Source organism: Excalfactoria chinensis, unplaced genomic scaffold (assembly GCF_039878825.1).
Source record: "Excalfactoria chinensis isolate bCotChi1 unplaced genomic scaffold, bCotChi1.hap2 Scaffold_84, whole genome shotgun sequence".
NCBI lineage: Eukaryota > Metazoa > Chordata > Aves > Galliformes > Phasianidae > Excalfactoria > Excalfactoria chinensis.
The window spans coordinates 347,278-365,405 of NW_027315716.1; the positions used below are offsets into that span (position 1 = coordinate 347,278).

Sequence of the window (18,128 nt, forward strand, 5' to 3'; positions counted from 1 at the left end):
GGTGTCTCCGCAGCCCTGAGGACCGGGCATCAGGGGCTGGGAATTAATGGATGGCATGGAGGGGACTGTCCGTGGCCTGTTCCAGGAGGACCTGGGCACTGTCACTTCCAGCCCTTCCTTTGCACTCTATGGGGCTGTGCAGAGAAACGGATCTGGATGGGGCAGGCTCAGAGTGCCCTATTGGATGGCCCAGAGTCACCATGCAGGTAGTACAGGGGATGTGGCTTCTGTCCCCAGGGGACCCACGTCCTGCCCCGGGTCTCTTGGCTGCTGCCAGTCCTTCTCCTGCCCCGAGTCCTTGGGGACAAACCCTGCAGGGACAAGGCTCCTCCTTGCCAGTGCAGCGCTCTGACATCCTCTGATGACCAGTGCTGCCCTCTGGTGAGCAGTGAAGACCCCGATGATCAGCGACACCCTCTGATGATCAATAAATCCCTCAGCAAACCTACACTCTCTGTGTCCGTGTCCTTGTTCTCATGCTCAGCAGGGACTGGCCACCTCACAGTTCTGGGAGGCCTCCCCAGCTCCATGCCATGCACACCATGTCCTGCACCCCTGTGGGCTTCCCCTCCCTCTCTCATCATCTGCTCCAAAGTCCTAAAGGATGGAGCTCCTCATGCTGCCATCAACCCCAGTACCCTCCCTCTGCTCTCTCTCAGTTCCTCCGTACATTTCCTCCCAAAGCCTTCACCCTTTGATCCACCTCTGCATGGACACAGTGTGACCACAACACCCTACTTTTAGCCCCTCTCTTATTGCAGCCACTTGTCACTCCTTTGGGTCTGCTTTAGGCCGCGTGCCTCAGTGCCCCAACCCCCTACCCATCACCCAGAACAAGGGCTGCATATCCCCACCCATGGACACCTCCAATCCCTTCCCTCCCTCCCCTTCCCTCCCATTTCCTCCCTTCCCTTTCCCATAGCACACAAGCCCTCCAAGGCCAAAATCCAGCTGGCCAGGTGCCCTGCCAGGCCAAAAGGCAGTGGGCCAATCCAGGGGCTTGGAAAGGCAGTACAAGGGTTAGGGTTAGTGTAGTGTTTGGGGGGGATGTTTAATGTGTACCACAAGGGAATTTGACGCTAGGGCAGTGCAGTCGGTAACTCTGTGTATATATATGTATACAGATCCATGTGCATATTGTGTTTTGATATTGTTTATTTGTAGGTAGATGTATATATTAAGTATGATGTAGTGATGTAGAATAGCAAGAGGAAATATTACTAAGCCGTGACAGTCTTTATCCCTTGCCTCAAACATTTCCAGCTCCTAAACAGGCAAGGGGTCTTGGAAGAGTCCTCACTCTCTCTCCTTGTTCCTTTGCTTTTCTTCAAGGAAGTGGCGTGCAGGAATGACACAAATGGGTCTCAATGACCCAAATGGGACTCAGCAGCTGTTTTGCAGCCGCCAGTGGAGCTCTGTCTGTCCTGGGAAGCTGTCATGGTTTTGTAATGTTGCTGTCAATATTAGAAGGTTCATACTCCAGAAAAATACATATCCCTGGTGGCCTAGTGGTTAGGATTCGGCGCTCTCACTGCTGCAGCCCGAGTTCGATTCCCCGTCAGGGAACCATCCTCTGCTGCCAACCCCTGGGATATGTAGCTAGAATGTCACAAATGGGTCTCAATAACCCAAAAGGGACACAGCAGCTGCTTTGCAGCCGTCAGTGCAGCTCTGACTGTTCTGGGCACCCCATGCCCAGATCTGATGGTGGGGGACTCCATGGGTGGGCTGGACTCAGCACGAGATGCTGCTGCCGCCATCTCTTCGGTGGGAGATCCTGTTCCACCCTTTATGGGCAGCAGCAACCCAGATGGGACAACAGAGGGCTCCTTGGGCAGGCTGGGCTCACCATGAGATGGTGCTGCTGCCATCTTTTCAGTGGGAGACCCTGTTTTTTCCCTTATGGGAGGCAGCAGTACAGATCTGTCGCAGGACTCCTCGGGCAGGCTGGTCTCTCCACGGGATGTTGCTGCTGCCATTTCCTTGCCTTGTTCCCACTCTTCCCTGCTCTTCTCAACCCTCTTCCTCAGAAGTGTCACCGAGTCACATGCCCGAAGCACCAGCCTGGATGGTATGCGTGGGGTCTCATCTTCCTGCAGTTCGGGCAGTGCAACCTCACGCTCAGCTTCCCCTGCTCCTCCTTCTTCATCGAGGAACTTGACCCGTCTTGTTCGGCCCAGCCCTTCTTGGTTATCCGTTCCCTCCTGGCCCTGCAGCTGGCAGCTCATCGGCTGCTCTGGGGCTGCAGGCACTGCCCGGATGGGTGGCAGAACACTGAAAGGACACAGCGGGAGGGGTCCGCCTGAGTGGCTGATGGCTTTGGGGCCGCATCCCTCAAGGCTGAGCCAGGAGCCTGGGCTGTAATGCAGCCTTCCCCACAGACAGCTGAGCGGCTGCCCCGGGGCTCTCTGCTGATGTGGAGAGGGGCCAGCCCTGTGAGCTGGGGGACCCAGGGGAACCCTGCCAGGCCAAAAGCTGAACAGGAACCGGGGTGCCCTGCCACGCCAGAAGCCAAGCAGCCGGCACAGAGGGCCCTGCCAGACAAAAACCCGGCGGAGCCAGGGAAGCCCTGCCAGGCCCCAAACCTGCCAGGCCAAAAGGCGGCAGGCTGGCTGGGCGGGCCCTTCTGGGCCTGATCTTCTGTGCCCTTTGTCCGAGAAGTTGGAGTGAGCCCCAGGCCAGAAGTGGCTGCCTGGATGCTGTGTCTTGGGGCTCTGGAGACAGGCTGGGCTCAGCCCTTGAGAAAGATCTGGAATCTCTGATGAAAGCTGGCCGTCCAGACAGGGAAGCCCTGCATGGCCAAAACCCAGCTGGCAGACCCAGGAGTCCCTGCCGGGATAGAACCAGCTGGCTGGCCTGTGGGGTCCCTGCTAGGCCAAAACCCAGCTGTCCCAAGGCGCCATACCAGGTCAAATGCCAGCCGGGTGGCTTGAGTGGGCCCTGCCAGGCCAATAGCCGGCCTGCTGGCACATGGGGTCCCAGCCAGGCCAAAAGCCAGCTGGCAAGGAAGGCCCTCGGGTGAAAGCCATCTGGTCAGATAGTTGCAGGGCACCAAAGGCCGACTAGGGAAGCCCTGCCAGGCCAAGAGCCTGCCGCCGGCCAGCAAACACTGGCAAGGCCAAAAGCTGGCTGGCCGGCTTGGGGATTCCTACCAGGCCAACATCCAGCCTGCCTGGGGCTCACTGCCTGGCAACAAAATGGCTGACTGACCCGCTGGGCCTGTGAGGCCAAAAGCCAGCCACAAAGTTGGGGGCTACCTTGTCAGGCCTGAAGCTGGTAATCCGGTTAGGGGGGCCCTGCCAGGCTAAAAGCCAGCTGTCTGGTCTGGGGGGCACTGCCAGGTCAAAGGCCTGCAGGCCGGGGAAGCCCTTCCAGGCCAAAAGCCTGCAGGCCGAGGTCCCTGCCAGGCCAAAACCCATCCTGTCCGAGGCTCCCTGCCAGGCTAGAAGCCGGCTGTCCGGCCTGTGGGGCCTGGGTTACCTTGCATTCCCTGATCACAGCTAGTGAAAGAAGTTTTCCTCCTTAGATTGTTGCTGCTGCTCTCTTTGTTTCCTTGTGCCCAGCTCCCATCTCCCTACCCCTTTCCCTATTCCCTTCCCATTTGTCGGGGGCCCCACAGCCCTACTGCCCCTCTTCCCCCACCCCTGTCACGAGGGGTCATTGATCCAGATAAAAAATGGCACCCGCTGACATCCTTTGTGCCCCGGGGCCGGTACCTTGGTCTTGGCTCTTGCCACGCTCCCTGCATGGGGCGGCACCGTAACCATGTGCTCCCTCAGCTCTGGAGATGGATGGGTTTCTTTGGATTCCTTCCTTGTGAAGTTTTTAATTCTTGCGTATTTTTATCCCACTGAAAATCGTTGCGTCTTATTCAGTTCAGATGCGTTGTCAGGTGTCACGCACCACAAAGTGGTGTCCATTCCTTTCTGTTGGCAAGATGGTTTCTAGCACCGGGAGCAAGTTCTGACAATAAACGAGTGGGTTTTCTTCTCCATTTTACCCTTCCAGCTCACAACCTTGGCAGTCACACCTGTGACATTTACATTCACGTCCCTCTGCAGCGCTGTGCCTGCTCCTACAAATATGAGGAAGAGCACAAGCTTGCTCTGAACCATGGGAGTGCTTGGGAGGACTCTTGGGTTTTCTTTTCATGTAGGTTTTCATCTTGCCTCCTTTTTTCTTCACGTGGATAGTAAAAGACCACAGTAAGACGTGGCTACTTCTGGTCTGCTGTAAACAGATGTGTGCCATGGCACTCTGTGCTGGGGCGTAATGGCTTGTTCAGCTTCTCTGTTGGCTGTGTTAGTCACATAGTTGTCACGATGCTGCACAGAACAAAAATGCCCAGATAGCCCAAAGAGATAGAAAGGGGAGTGGGCACTGGTGATCTCAGTGCAATCGATAACTCTTCGCGGGCTGGTGATATGTTGGAATGCAATAGATCTGCACTGGCGGTGTGATAGATGGTTAGCTCATGTTGATCAGATGTGAGTATGGATGGTTGATCACATCCCCTGTTAGCACCGTGGCTGTTGAAGTTAGATGTTCCAGCCCTCCCTCTGGGTGAATGGAGCTAAGTCCAGCTGGCGACCGGTCACAAGTGGCGCTCCCCAGGGGTCGGTGCAGTGATTGTCCCCCTGTACTCAGCTCTGGTGAGGCTGCACCTCGAGTTCTGTGTTCGGTTCTGGATCCTGCACTGCAAGAAAGACACTGGGGGCCTGGGACCTGTTCAAAGAAGGGCAACAAAGCTGGCGAGAGCTCTGGAGCACAGGCCGTATGAGGAGCATCATCAGTTGTTCTGATGCCCTCTCGCAATTCTTTCCCCCTCCACCAGCACGAGAGCTGCCTTAACAAGACACAATGACGCTCGCACAGACATTGCTGAGGTTTATAAGGGATAGGGTTTATTAGGGTATATAAAGCCCGTGATGAGGTTTTATTGGCTGTTTCGCCCCTCTGCATTTCACTCTACATCTCCTTGTGTGGCCTGGAGAAGAGAAGGCTGCAGGGTAACTTCATTGCAGCCTTCTAGTACAGAAGGGGAGTTTACAAACAGGAGGGGAGTCAACTCTTTCAACGTGGGTAGGGTGTCCCCTTCCTGCGGGGTGGGGCTTTGGTCTTTGGAGCCGGACACCTGGGAGACCCCGTTTCGTTCCTTATGGGTGGCAGCAATCTGGCTCCCAGGGTGGATGACTCCTTGGGTAGGCTGGGCTCGACACAAGATGTTACTGCTGCCATCTCTTCAGTGGGAGACCCTGTTGCATCCTTTATGGGCGGCAGCAATTGAGCTCTGACAACTGATGGCTCCTCGGGCCGGCTGGGCTCGACGCGAGATGTTGCTGCTGCCATCTTTTCAGTGGGAGACCCCGCTTCTTCCCGTATGGGTGGCAGCAATCCAGATCTGTTGTGGGAGGACTCCTCGGGCAGGCTGGTCTCACCACCAGATGTTGCTGCTGCCATTTCCTTGGCTTGCTCCCGCTCTTTCCTGATCTTCCTAAGCCTCTCCCTGTGATATTCCACCGAGTCGCAGGCCAGAAACGCCAGCATGGATGGTTTGCGTGGGGTCTGCAAGGGCAGGCTGGAGAAAGATGGCGGCTCTTGGATGCAAGCTGTTGTTGTCTTCTTCAAGGCCGAGTGGCGGCGTGAGGCCTTGGCTTCTTGCCGCTTGGGCAGCGCACCCTCACGCTGGGCTTGCTCTGCTCCTCCTTCTTCACCGAGGAACTTGACACACCTTGTTCGGCCCAGGTCTGCAGGCACTGCCCGGATGGGTGGCAGAAGTCTGAAAGGACACAGCGGGAGGGGTCTGCATGAGTGGCTGATGGCTTTGGGGCCGCATCCCTCAAGGCTGAGCCAGGAGCCTGGGCTGTAATGCAGCCTTCCCCACAGACAGCTGAGCGGCTGCCCCGGGGCTCTCCGCAGATGTGCAGAGGGGCCAGCCCTGTGAGCTGGGGGGATCCTGGAGTCCCCATCCCAGCACTCTCGGGCGGCCACTAACAAGCAGCGACCCTTTGGTGTTAGGGAAAGGGCTCCTGTTGGCTCACCCCCATGCACATACATACACCTCCATCCTCACCTGTTGGCAATGCTCTCCTTCTGCAGTTTGCTCCTTATCCTTCGGAACAGCTCTCCGTCAACACCTGCAGAGCTCAGGCGTCGGATGTAGGTTGGAGTGCTATCAAATCTCACTGCAGTTGGGAAGGAAGAGGAGATTCGCCGTCAAGCCTTTGGCTCGCTCACAAGCAGCACTCAGGCCTGTTCCCAGAACCCCCCCTGAATCCATCTCTGTCCCCACTCCTCCTCTCTACAGTTCAGCTCTGCAGCACCTTCCACTGAGGAAGAGCAGGGCCTGAGATCCCCACATCCTCCTGCCATAGCCAGGGATGGGGGTACGTCACACCCAGCACCTTCCTTTTGGACAGGCCAACCATAACCTAAGGGGAAGGACCTGGAAGCCACTTTACCTTTCTTGCCCTTGGAAAGAGGTGGCAACGTCTCATCTTTTCTTGGCTTCTGTGCCCCAGAGGTGCTCCCGGAGGACTTGTGGTGTATCAGGGGCAGCACTTTGGGTACCAACTCCATTTGAAACCTGTAAGCGAGGAGAAGGCAGTGAGCGGTGTGATGCAGTGCAACAGCAATCCTTGCTGCTCTCTCTCTGCTCGTCTGCTCACAGGCACGTTTTCGTGCTGCATGAAGGCTTTCTAAAGCCATTAGCAGGGTCACTTGGGATAGGAGGAGGGGAAACAGTTTCAGGCGGAAAGAGGGAAGACTGGCTTTGGATGGGAGGAAGGTTTTGGCTGGAGGGTGGTGAGGCACTGGGATGTCTTGCCCAGAGGGATGCTGGGTGCCTGGACAGGCATTCAAGGCCTGGCTGGACCAGGCTCAGAGCAACCTCATTTGGAGGTAGGTGTCCCTGTTCCCCACAGGACAGTGGGACCGGGTGCTCTTTTGGGGTTCCTTCCTGATCCAATTGTTCTGTGATTGTTTGGCACGTCCTGCTGGGCAGGACACTGACGGACACAAGGCACAAGTGCTACAGAATGAGAGCTGAGCAGCTGCATCAAGCAGCAGAAAAATACTCACTTGGGTAATACGACAAGGCAGCCAGAGAACACCAGGGAAGCCAGCGGTGTTGCACGGGACACCCCCATGTCCAGCAGCGAGGGGGCCTGCAGGGGAGGAACAGGGAGGTTGTGAGATGTCCTGGTCATGGCTGAGGCACTGGGGACACGAGGAGCCCGAGGCAGGGAGAGCTGACAGCACCGCAGCACCTGCACGGCTCGAGCAGATGCCCAGGTCCTGGTGGGCCGTGTGCGGGCTGAGTGAGGCTCACGGCACTGCCCGGCCTATGGAGAAACCTACGGCTCACCTTGCGGATGGCTCTCCTGAAGTTCTCTTTCCCTGACAGCTTCTCAAGGAAGTCGTAATAGAACTTCATTTCGAAGCTCAGCCCGTCAATGAGGAGCACTCCGACGCCCTTCAGGACAACGGCAACGTTCTCCCCATTCTGCAGGCAGCCGGAGAGCAGCGACACGGTGCTTTGGATGCAGGTCTGCGCTGTCTGCCGGCTCACAGAGGCGTCTGCGGCCACCTGGCTGCACTTCAGGAGCTCCAGCTTCCTGTGGGCTGAAAAAATACCAGGGACGGGGTTGATGATACGGTTGCTGTTCCACCTTCTAAGGGACATCATCCAGATCAGCCCCGCGTTTGCATGGGCTCCTCTGGTGGGAGGTCTGCTTCTGAGATGGGATGTGGTGGCCCTCTTTGCCCCGTCCACAAAGCCAGCAGAGCTTTAATCCCCCCTCATCCTACCTGGCAGGGACTCCCTGCGGGACTTGAGGTGGTGCCTAGCTCTGAGGTTGCTGGCCAGGTGAAACACGGGCCAGCACAGAGTCACGGTCCTGTCCTCCGTCACGATCTCCTTGGAGACGGTGTCAAAGGAGCCGAAGGTGGGAATCCAGACCCCCTGCGAGTGGAGGAGGAAGAAAGGGCGGAAGAGTTAAGGGCTGGCTGGAGGAAGAGCTGGAGCTGGTCCTGTGCGGGGACAGAGCTCAGGAGCCCCCTCCTGCTGTTCAAGAGGCACAAGCCAGCGCAGCGGGGACAGCATTGGGGCTGCACCTTCCCCTCGCCCTCCCTCCCGAACGCAGCTCAGCAGCGAAACACAGGGTGAGTTTCCTGCTGTGTGTGCAGGGCAAGACTCAGAGGAAGTCCAGGCTGAGCCAGACAGGGCGAGGAGGAACCAGACAGCCAACAAACGCACCTTGTGCACCAGGAGCTGCTCGTGTATGAAGGTGGCCACCGCATCCCAGACGGCAACTCGCTCTGGAGATGAAAGGAAAAGCTGGTCACACTCTGCATCTGCCCCTTCCCGGCACCCCTCCCACTGCTGGGCAGGATGGAGGTGGCAGATGGAAAGTGTCATCTCCATCCCAAAACTGGCTGCAGCACCGCTCCCGTGGTGGCTGTGGGCCCGTGTACCTTCAGTCTCGCTGCGTATTTGTCTGGAGGCACGGCCCACCATGGGGCCGTCCTCGCTCATCCCATGTTGCTCCTTGTTGGCGACAGCCATGCTGGAGCTCATCCTTCAGATGCGTCTGCTCTGTACCAGATGCTCCTTCAGGATGCAGGACCCACCTCCGTGCTCTGCCTATACCCCCCTTCGGGTTGGCCGTGTCACAAACGCCACCACGGCAACGCGGGTGACATCATGGCCAGCTGCCCATGATGATGCTGGCACTGCTGCCTGTTATGATGCTGGCACTGCTGACCCATCTCTGCTTTCTCCCTCTCCTGGCCCTGTGAGTTGAGGACTGACCCTGGGGTGAGGATGGGGCTGGAATGTGTTGCTGTTCTCTCAGTTCCCCTGGGCCTTGGGGACACCCCTGGTGTTCCAAAGCCTCTGTTGGGCTCCCTCTTGCCATGGGTGGGCAACAGGAAGGGGAAGAAGGCAATGGGGGGCAGTTGGGGCTGAGCAGGCGACATGACCGTGACTTGGCCACGTTGTTCTAGTGCTCACAATGGGTCCCTGCACCACAGGGCACTTGGGGGACCCTGGGTGTCTCCGCAGCCCTGAGGACCGGGCATCAGGGGCTGGGAATTAATGGATGGCATGGAGGGGACTGTCCGTGGCCTGTTCCAGGGGGACCTGGGCACTGTCACTTCCAGCCCTTCCTTTGCACTCTATGGGGCTGTGCAGAGAAACGGATCTGGATGGGGCAGGCTCAGAGTGCCCTATTGGATGGCCCAGAGTCACCATGCAGGTAGGACAGGGGATGTGGCTTCTGTCCCCAGGGGACCCACGTCCTGCCCCGGGTCTCTTGGCTGCTGCCAGTCCTTCTCCTGCCCCGAGTCCTTGGGGACAAACCCTGCAGGGACAAGGCTCCTCCTTGCCAGTGCAGCGCTCTGACATCCTCTGATGACCAGTGCTGCCCTCTGGTGAGCAGTGAAGACCCCGATGATCAGCGACACCCTCTGATGATCAATAAATCCCTCAGCAAACCTACACTCTCTGTGTCCGTGTCCTTGTTCTCATGCTCAGCAGGGACTGGCCACCTCACAGTTCTGGGAGGCCTCCCCAGCTCCATGCCATGCACACCATGTCCTGCACCCCTGTGGGCTTCCCCTCCCTCTCTCATCATCTGCTCCAAAGTCCTAAAGGATGGAGCTCCTCATGCTGCCATCAACCCCAGTACCCTCCCTCTGCTCTCTCTCAGTTCCTCCGTACATTTCCTCCCAAAGCCTTCACCCTTTGATCCACCTCTGCATGGACACAGTGTGACCACAACACCCTACTTTTAGCCCCTCTCTTATTGCAGCCACTTGTCACTCCTTTGGGTCTGCTTTAGGCCGCGTGCCTCAGTGCCCCAACCCCCTACCCATCACCCAGAACAAGGGCTGCATATCCCCACCCATGGACACCTCCAATCCCTTCCCTCCCTCCCCTTCCCTCCCATTTCCTCCCTTCCCTTTCCCATAGCACACAAGCCCTCCAAGGCCAAAATCCAGCTGGCCAGGTGCCCTGCCAGGCCAAAAGGCAGTGGGCCAATCCAGGGGCTTGGAAAGGCAGTACAAGGGTTAGGGTTAGTGTAGTGTTTGGGGGGGATGTTTAATGTGTACCACAAGGGAATTTGACGCTAGGGCAGTGCAGTCGGTAACTCTGTGTATATATATGTATACAGATCCATGTGCATATTGTGTTTTGATATTGTTTATTTGTAGGTAGATGTATATATTAAGTATGATGTAGTGATGTAGAATAGCAAGAGGAAATATTACTAAGCCGTGACAGTCTTTATCCCTTGCCTCAAACATTTCCAGCTCCTAAACAGGCAAGGGGTCTTGGAAGAGTCCTCACTCTCTCTCCTTGTTCCTTTGCTTTTCTTCAAGGAAGTGGCGTGCAGGAATGACACAAATGGGTCTCAATGACCCAAATGGGACTCAGCAGCTGTTTTGCAGCCGCCAGTGGAGCTCTGTCTGTCCTGGGAAGCTGTCATGGTTTTGTAATGTTGCTGTCAATATTAGAAGGTTCATACTCCAGAAAAATACATATCCCTGGTGGCCTAGTGGTTAGGATTCGGCGCTCTCACTGCTGCAGCCCGAGTTCGATTCCCCGTCAGGGAACCATCCTCTGCTGCCAACCCCTGGGATATGTAGCTAGAATGTCACAAATGGGTCTCAATAACCCAAAAGGGACACAGCAGCTGCTTTGCAGCCGTCAGTGCAGCTCTGACTGTTCTGGGCACCCCATGCCCAGATCTGATGGTGGGGGACTCCATGGGTGGGCTGGACTCAGCACGAGATGCTGCTGCCGCCATCTCTTCGGTGGGAGATCCTGTTCCACCCTTTATGGGCAGCAGCAACCCAGATGGGACAACAGAGGGCTCCTTGGGCAGGCTGGGCTCACCATGAGATGGTGCTGCTGCCATCTTTTCAGTGGGAGACCCTGTTTTTTCCCTTATGGGAGGCAGCAGTACAGATCTGTCGCAGGACTCCTCGGGCAGGCTGGTCTCTCCACGGGATGTTGCTGCTGCCATTTCCTTGCCTTGTTCCCACTCTTCCCTGCTCTTCTCAACCCTCTTCCTCAGAAGTGTCACCGAGTCACATGCCCGAAGCACCAGCCTGGATGGTATGCGTGGGGTCTCATCTTCCTGCAGTTCGGGCAGTGCAACCTCACGCTCAGCTTCCCCTGCTCCTCCTTCTTCATCGAGGAACTTGACCCGTCTTGTTCGGCCCAGCCCTTCTTGGTTATCCGTTCCCTCCTGGCCCTGCAGCTGGCAGCTCATCGGCTGCTCTGGGGCTGCAGGCACTGCCCGGATGGGTGGCAGAACACTGAAAGGACACAGCGGGAGGGGTCCGCCTGAGTGGCTGATGGCTTTGGGGCCGCATCCCTCAAGGCTGAGCCAGGAGCCTGGGCTGTAATGCAGCCTTCCCCACAGACAGCTGAGCGGCTGCCCCGGGGCTCTCTGCTGATGTGGAGAGGGGCCAGCCCTGTGAAATGGGGGACCCAGGGGAACCCTGCCAGGCCAAAAGCTGAACAGGAACCGGGGTGCCCTGCCACGCCAGAAGCCAAGCAGCCGGCACAGAGGGCCCTGCCAGACAAAAACCCGGCGGAGCCAGGGAAGCCCTGCCAGGCCCCAGACCTGCCAGGCCAAAAGGCGGCAGGCTGGCTGGGCGGGCCCTTCTGGGCCTGATCTTCTGTGCCCTTTGTCCGAGAAGTTGGAGTGAGCCCCAGGCCAGAAGTGGCTGCCTGGATGCTGTGTCTTGGGGCTCTGGAGACAGGCTGGGCTCAGCCCTTGAGAAAGATCTGGAATCTCTGATGAAAGCTGGCCGTCCAGACAGGGAAGCCCTGCATGGCCAAAACCCAGCTGGCAGACCCAGGAGTCCCTGCCGGGATAGAACCAGCTGGCTGGCCTGTGGGGTCCCTGCTAGGCCAAAACCCAGCTGTCCCAAGGCGCCATACCAGGTCAAATGCCAGCCGGGTGGCTTGAGTGGGCCCTGCCAGGCCAATAGCCGGCCTGCTGGCACATGGGGTCCCAGCCAGGCCAAAAGCCAGCTGGCAAGGAAGGCCCTCGGGTGAAAGCCATCTGGTCAGATAGTTGCAGGGCACCAAAGGCCGACTAGGGAAGCCCTGCCAGGCCAAGAGCCTGCCGCCGGCCAGCAAACACTGGCAAGGCCAAAAGCTGGCTGGCCGGCTTGGGGATTCCTACCAGGCCAACATCCAGCCTGCCTGGGGCTCACTGCCTGGCAACAAAATGGCTGACTGACCCGCTGGGCCTGTGAGGCCAAAAGCCAGCCACAAAGTTGGGGGCTACCTTGTCAGGCCTGAAGCTGGTAATCCGGTTAGGGGGGCCCTGCCAGGCTAAAAGCCAGCTGTCTGGTCTGGGGGGCACTGCCAGGTCAAAGGCCTGCAGGCCGGGGAAGCCCTTCCAGGCCAAAAGCCTGCAGGCCGAGGTCCCTGCCAGGCCAAAACCCATCCTGTCCGAGGCTCCCTGCCAGGCTAGAAGCCGGCTGTCCGGCCTGTGGGGCCTGGGTTACCTTGCATTCCCTGATCACAGCTAGTGAAAGAAGTTTTCCTCCTTAGATTGTTGCTGCTGCTCTCTTTGTTTCCTTGTGCCCAGCTCCCATCTCCCTACCCCTTTCCCTATTCCCTTCCCATTTGTCGGGGGCCCCACAGCCCTACTGCCCCTCTTCCCCCACCCCTGTCACGAGGGGTCATTGATCCAGATAAAAAATGGCACCCGCTGACATCCTTTGTGCCCCGGGGCCGGTACCTTGGTCTTGGCTCTTGCCACGCTCCCTGCATGGGGCGGCACCGTAACCATGTGCTCCCTCAGCTCTGGAGATGGATGGGTTTCTTTGGATTCCTTCCTTGTGAAGTTTTTAATTCTTGCGTATTTTTATCCCACTGAAAATCGTTGCGTCTTATTCAGTTCAGATGCGTTGTCAGGTGTCACGCACCACAAAGTGGTGTCCATTCCTTTCTGTTGGCAAGATGGTTTCTAGCACCGGGAGCAAGTTCTGACAATAAACGAGTGGGTTTTCTTCTCCATTTTACCCTTCCAGCTCACAACCTTGGCAGTCACACCTGTGACATTTACATTCACGTCCCTCTGCAGCGCTGTGCCTGCTCCTACAAATATGAGGAAGAGCACAAGCTTGCTCTGAACCATGGGAGTGCTTGGGAGGACTCTTGGGTTTTCTTTTCATGTAGGTTTTCATCTTGCCTCCTTTTTTCTTCACGTGGATAGTAAAAGACCACAGTAAGACGTGGCTACTTCTGGTCTGCTGTAAACAGATGTGTGCCATGGCACTCTGTGCTGGGGCGTAATGGCTTGTTCAGCTTCTCTGTTGGCTGTGTTAGTCACATAGTTGTCACGATGCTGCACAGAACAAAAATGCCCAGATAGCCCAAAGAGATAGAAAGGGGAGTGGGCACTGGTGATCTCAGTGCAATCGATAACTCTTCGCGGGCTTGTGATATGTTGGAATGCAATAGATCTGCACTGGCGGTGTGATAGATGGTTAGCTCATGTTGATCAGATGTGAGTATGGATGGTTGATCACATCCCCTGTTAGCACCGTGGCTGTTGAAGTTAGATGTTCCAGCCCTCCCTCTGGGTGAATGGAGCTAAGTCCAGCTGGCGACCGGTCACAAGTGGCGCTCCCCAGGGGTCGGTGCAGTGATTGTCCCCCTGTACTCAGCTCTGGTGAGGCTGCACCTCGAGTTCTGTGTTCGGTTCTGGATCCTGCACTGCAAGAAAGACACTGGGGGCCTGGGACCTGTTCAAAGAAGGGCAACAAAGCTGGCGAGAGCTCTGGAGCACAGGCCGTATGAGGAGCATCATCAGTTGTTCTGATGCCCTCTCGCAATTCTTTCCCCCTCCACCAGCACGAGAGCTGCCTTAACAAGACACAATGACGCTCGCACAGACATTGCTGAGGTTTATAAGGGATAGGGTTTATTAGGGTATATAAAGCCCGTGATGAGGTTTTATTGGCTGTTTCGCCCCTCTGCATTTCACTCTACATCTCCTTGTGTGGCCTGGAGAAGAGAAGGCTGCAGGGTAACTTCATTGCAGCCTTCTAGTACAGAAGGGGAGTTTACAAACAGGAGGGGAGTCAACTCTTTCAACGTGGGTAGGGTGTCCCCTTCCTGCGGGGTGGGGCTTTGGTCTTTGGAGCCGGACACCTGGGAGACCCCGTTTCGTTCCTTATGGGTGGCAGCAATCTGGCTCCCAGGGTGGATGACTCCTTGGGTAGGCTGGGCTCGACACAAGATGTTACTGCTGCCATCTCTTCAGTGGGAGACCCTGTTGCATCCTTTATGGGCGGCAGCAATTGAGCTCTGACAACTGATGGCTCCTCGGGCCGGCTGCGCTCGACGCGAGATGTTGCTGCTGCCATCTTTTCAGTGGGAGACCCCGCTTCTTCCCGTATGGGTGGCAGCAATCCAGATCTGTTGTGGGAGGACTCCTCGGGCAGGCTGGTCTCACCACCAGATGTTGCTGCTGCCATTTCCTTGGCTTGCTCCCGCTCTTTCCTGATCTTCCTAAGCCTCTCCCTGTGATATTCCACCGAGTCGCAGGCCAGAAACGCCAGCATGGATGGTTTGCGTGGGGTCTGCAAGGGCAGGCTGGAGAAAGATGGCGGCTCTTGGATGCAAGCTGTTGTTGTCTTCTTCAAGGCCGAGTGGCGGCGTGAGGCCTTGGCTTCTTGCCGCTTGGGCAGCGCACCCTCACGCTGGGCTTGCTCTGCTCCTCCTTCTTCACCGAGGAACTTGACACACCTTGTTCGGCCCAGGTCTGCAGGCACTGCCCGGATGGGTGGCAGAAGTCTGAAAGGACACAGCGGGAGGGGTCTGCATGAGTGGCTGATGGCTTTGGGGCCGCATCCCTCAAGGCTGAGCCAGGAGCCTGGGCTGTAATGCAGCCTTCCCCACAGACAGCTGAGCGGCTGCCCCGGGGCTCTCCGCAGATGTGCAGAGGGGCCAGCCCTGTGAGCTGGGGGGATCCTGGAGTCCCCATCCCAGCACTCTCGGGCGGCCACTAACAAGCAGCGACCCTTTGGTGTTAGGGAAAGGGCTCCTGTTGGCTCACCCCCATGCACATACATACACCTCCATCCTCACCTGTTGGCAATGCTCTCCTTCTGCAGTTTGCTCCTTATCCTTCGGAACAGCTCTCCGTCAACACCTGCAGAGCTCAGGCGTCGGATGTAGGTTGGAGTGCTATCAAATCTCACTGCAGTTGGGAAGGAAGAGGAGATTCGCCGTCAAGCCTTTGGCTCGCTCACAAGCAGCACTCAGGCCTGTTCCCAGAACCCCCCCTGAATCCATCTCTGTCCCCACTCCTCCTCTCTACAGTTCAGCTCTGCAGCACCTTCCACTGAGGAAGAGCAGGGCCTGAGATCCCCACATCCTCCTGCCATAGCCAGGGATGGGGGTACGTCACACCCAGCACCTTCCTTTTGGACAGGCCAACCATAACCTAAGGGGAAGGACCTGGAAGCCACTTTACCTTTCTTGCCCTTGGAAAGAGGTGGCAACGTCTCATCTTTTCTTGGCTTCTGTGCCCCAGAGGTGCTCCCGGAGGACTTGTGGTGTATCAGGGGCAGCACTTTGGGTACCAACTCCATTTGAAACCTGTAAGCGAGGAGAAGGCAGTGAGCGGTGTGATGCAGTGCAACAGCAATCCTTGCTGCTCTCTCTCTGCTCGTCTGCTCACAGGCACGTTTTCGTGCTGCATGAAGGCTTTCTAAAGCCATTAGCAGGGTCACTTGGGATAGGAGGAGGGGAAACAGTTTCAGGCGGAAAGAGGGAAGACTGGCTTTGGATGGGAGGAAGGTTTTGGCTGGAGGGTGGTGAGGCACTGGGATGTCTTGCCCAGAGGGATGCTGGGTGCCTGGACAGGCATTCAAGGCCTGGCTGGACCAGGCTCAGAGCAACCTCATTTGGAGGTAGGTGTCCCTGTTCCCCACAGGACAGTGGGACCGGGTGCTCTTTTGGGGTTCCTTCCTGATCCAATTGTTCTGTGATTGTTTGGCACGTCCTGCTGGGCAGGACACTGACGGACACAAGGCACAAGTGCTACAGAATGAGAGCTGAGCAGCTGCATCAAGCAGCAGAAAAATACTCACTTGGGTAATACGACAAGGCAGCCAGAGAACACCAGGGAAGCCAGCGGTGTTGCACGGGACACCCCCATGTCCAGCAGCGAGGGGGCCTGCAGGGGAGGAACAGGGAGGTTGTGAGATGTCCTGGTCATGGCTGAGGCACTGGGGACACGAGGAGCCCGAGGCAGGGAGAGCTGACAGCACCGCAGCACCTGCACGGCTCGAGCAGCTGCCCAGGTCCTGGTGGGCCGTGTGCGGGCTGAGTGAGGCTCACGGCACTGCCCGGCCTATGGAGAAACCTACGGCTCACCTTGCGGATGGCTCTCCTGAAGTTCTCTTTCCCCGACAGCTTCTCAAGGAAGTCGTAATAGAACTTCATTTCGAAGCTCAGCCCGTCAATGAGGAGCACTCCGACGCCCTTCAGGACAACGGCAACGTTCTCCCCATTCTGCAGGCAGCCGGAGAGCAGCGACACGGTGCTTTGGATGCAGGTCTGCGCTGTCTGCCGGCTCACAGAGGCGTCTGCGGCCACCTGGCTGCACTTCAGGAGCTCCAGCTTCCTGTGGGCTGAAAAAATACCAGGGACGGGGTTGATGATACGGTTGCTGTTCCACCTTCTAAGGGACATCATCCAGATCAGCCCCGCGTTTGCATGGGCTCCTCTGGTGGGAGGTCTGCTTCTGAGATGGGATGTGGTGGCCCTCTTTGCCCCGTCCACAAAGCCAGCAGAGCTTTAATCCCCCCTCATCCTACCTGGCAGGGACTCCCTGCGGGACTTGAGGTGGTGCCTAGCTCTGAGGTTGCTGGCCAGGTGAAACACGGGCCAGCACAGAGTCACGGTCCTGTCCTCCGTCACGATCTCCTTGGAGACGGTGTCAAAGGAGCCGAAGGTGGGAATCCAGACCCCCTGCGAGTGGAGGAGGAAGAAAGGGCGGAAGAGTTAAGGGCTGGCTGGAGGAAGAGCTGGAGCTGGTCCTGTGCGGGGACAGAGCTCAGGAGCCCCCTCCTGCTGTTCAAGAGGCACAAGCCAGCGCAGCGGGGACAGCACTGGGGCTGCACCTTCCCCTCGCCCTCCCTCCCGAACGCAGCTCAGCAGCGAAACACAGGGTGAGTTTCCTGCTGTGTGTGCAGGGCAAGACTCAGAGGAAGTCCAGGCTGAGCCAGACAGGGCGAGGAGGAACCAGACAGCCAACAAACACACCTTGTGCACCAGGAGCTGCTCGTGTATGAAGGTGGCCACCGCATCCCAGACGGCAACTCGCTCTGGAGATGAAAGGAAAAGCTGGTCACACTCTGCATCTGCCCCTTCCCGGCACCCCTCCCACTGCTGGGCAGGATGGAGGTGGCAGATGGAAAGTGCCATCTCCATCCCAAAACTGGCTGCAGCACCGCTCCCGTGGTGGCTGTGGGCCCGTGTACCTTCAGTCTCGCTGCGTATTTGTCTGGAGGCACGGCCCACCATGGGGCCGTCCTCGCTCATCCCATGTTGCTCCTTGTTGGCGACAGCCATGCTGGAGCTCATCCTTCAGATGCGTCTGCTCTGTACCAGATGCTCCTTCAGGATGCAGGACCCACCTCCGTGCTCTGCCTATACCCCCCTTCGGGTTGGCCGTGTCACAAACGCCACCACGGCAACGCGGTGACATCATGGCCAGCTGCCCATGATGATGCTGGCACTGCTGCCTGCCCCGCCTGGCACTGCTGACCCATCTCTGCTTTCTCCCTCTCCTGGCCCTGTGAGTTGAGGGCTGACCCTGGGGTGAGGATGGGGCTGGAATGTGTTGCTGTTCTCTCAGTTCCCCTGGGCCTTGGGGACACCCCTGGTGTTCCAAAGCCTCTGTTGGGCTCCCTCTTGCCATGGGTGGGCAACAGGAAGGGGAAGAAGGCAATGGGGGGCAGTTGGGGCTGAGCAGGCGACATGACCGTGACTTGGCCACGTTGTTCTAGTGCTCACAATGGGTCCCTGCACCACAGGGCACTTGGGGGACCCTGGGTGTCTCCGCAGCCCTGAGGACCGGGCA

At 57.6% G+C, this 18,128-nt stretch overlaps 3 protein-coding genes across 2 annotated transcripts; 1 reads left to right on the plus strand and 2 right to left on the minus strand.

Annotated features, from left to right (window-relative positions):
* The window catches only part of LOC140265311 (antigen-presenting glycoprotein CD1d-like), a 58,935-nt gene that overhangs the window by 20,110 nt on the left and 20,697 nt on the right, over positions 1–18,128 (plus strand).
* LOC140265350 (uncharacterized) lies at positions 1,608–8,680 on the minus strand. The gene is made up of 8 exons (XM_072361265.1): positions 8,476–8,680; positions 8,258–8,319; positions 7,810–7,963; positions 7,367–7,623; positions 7,081–7,166; positions 6,462–6,586; positions 6,074–6,185; positions 1,608–2,274 (listed from the first exon to the last, which is right to left on the minus strand). The coding sequence occupies exons 1-8, from the start codon at positions 8,576–8,578 to the stop codon at positions 1,608–1,610; spliced, it is 1,566 nt and encodes a 521-aa protein (XP_072217366.1). The 5' UTR covers positions 8,579–8,680.
* On the minus strand, positions 10,659–17,731 carry LOC140265289 (uncharacterized). The gene is made up of 8 exons (XM_072361199.1): positions 17,527–17,731; positions 17,309–17,370; positions 16,861–17,014; positions 16,418–16,674; positions 16,132–16,217; positions 15,513–15,637; positions 15,125–15,236; positions 10,659–11,325 (listed from the first exon to the last, which is right to left on the minus strand). Exons 1-8 carry the CDS (start codon positions 17,627–17,629, stop codon positions 10,659–10,661), a joined length of 1,566 nt encoding a protein of 521 aa, XP_072217300.1. The 5' UTR covers positions 17,630–17,731.

Excerpts from the sequence above, each read along its gene's own strand:
- LOC140265289 (XM_072361199.1), bottom strand. The coding sequence starts at position 17,629 with ATGAGCTCCAGCATGGCTGTCGCCAACAAGGAGCAACATGGGATGAGC. Across the intron at positions 16,675-16,860 it reads CCGCAGGGAGTCCCTGCCAG|CCCACAGGAAGCTGGAGCTC; the intron begins GTAGGATGAGGG and ends GTATTTTTTCAG. Across the intron at positions 15,638-16,131 it reads TGCCTTGTCGTATTACCCAA|GTTTCAAATGGAGTTGGTAC; the intron begins GTGAGTATTTTT and ends CCTCGCTTACAG.
- LOC140265350 (XM_072361265.1), bottom strand. The coding sequence starts at position 8,578 with ATGAGCTCCAGCATGGCTGTCGCCAACAAGGAGCAACATGGGATGAGC. Across the intron at positions 7,624-7,809 it reads CCGCAGGGAGTCCCTGCCAG|CCCACAGGAAGCTGGAGCTC; the intron begins GTAGGATGAGGG and ends GTATTTTTTCAG. Across the intron at positions 7,167-7,366 it reads TCAGGAGAGCCATCCGCAAG|GCCCCCTCGCTGCTGGACAT; the intron begins GTGAGCCGTAGG and ends CCTCCCCTGCAG.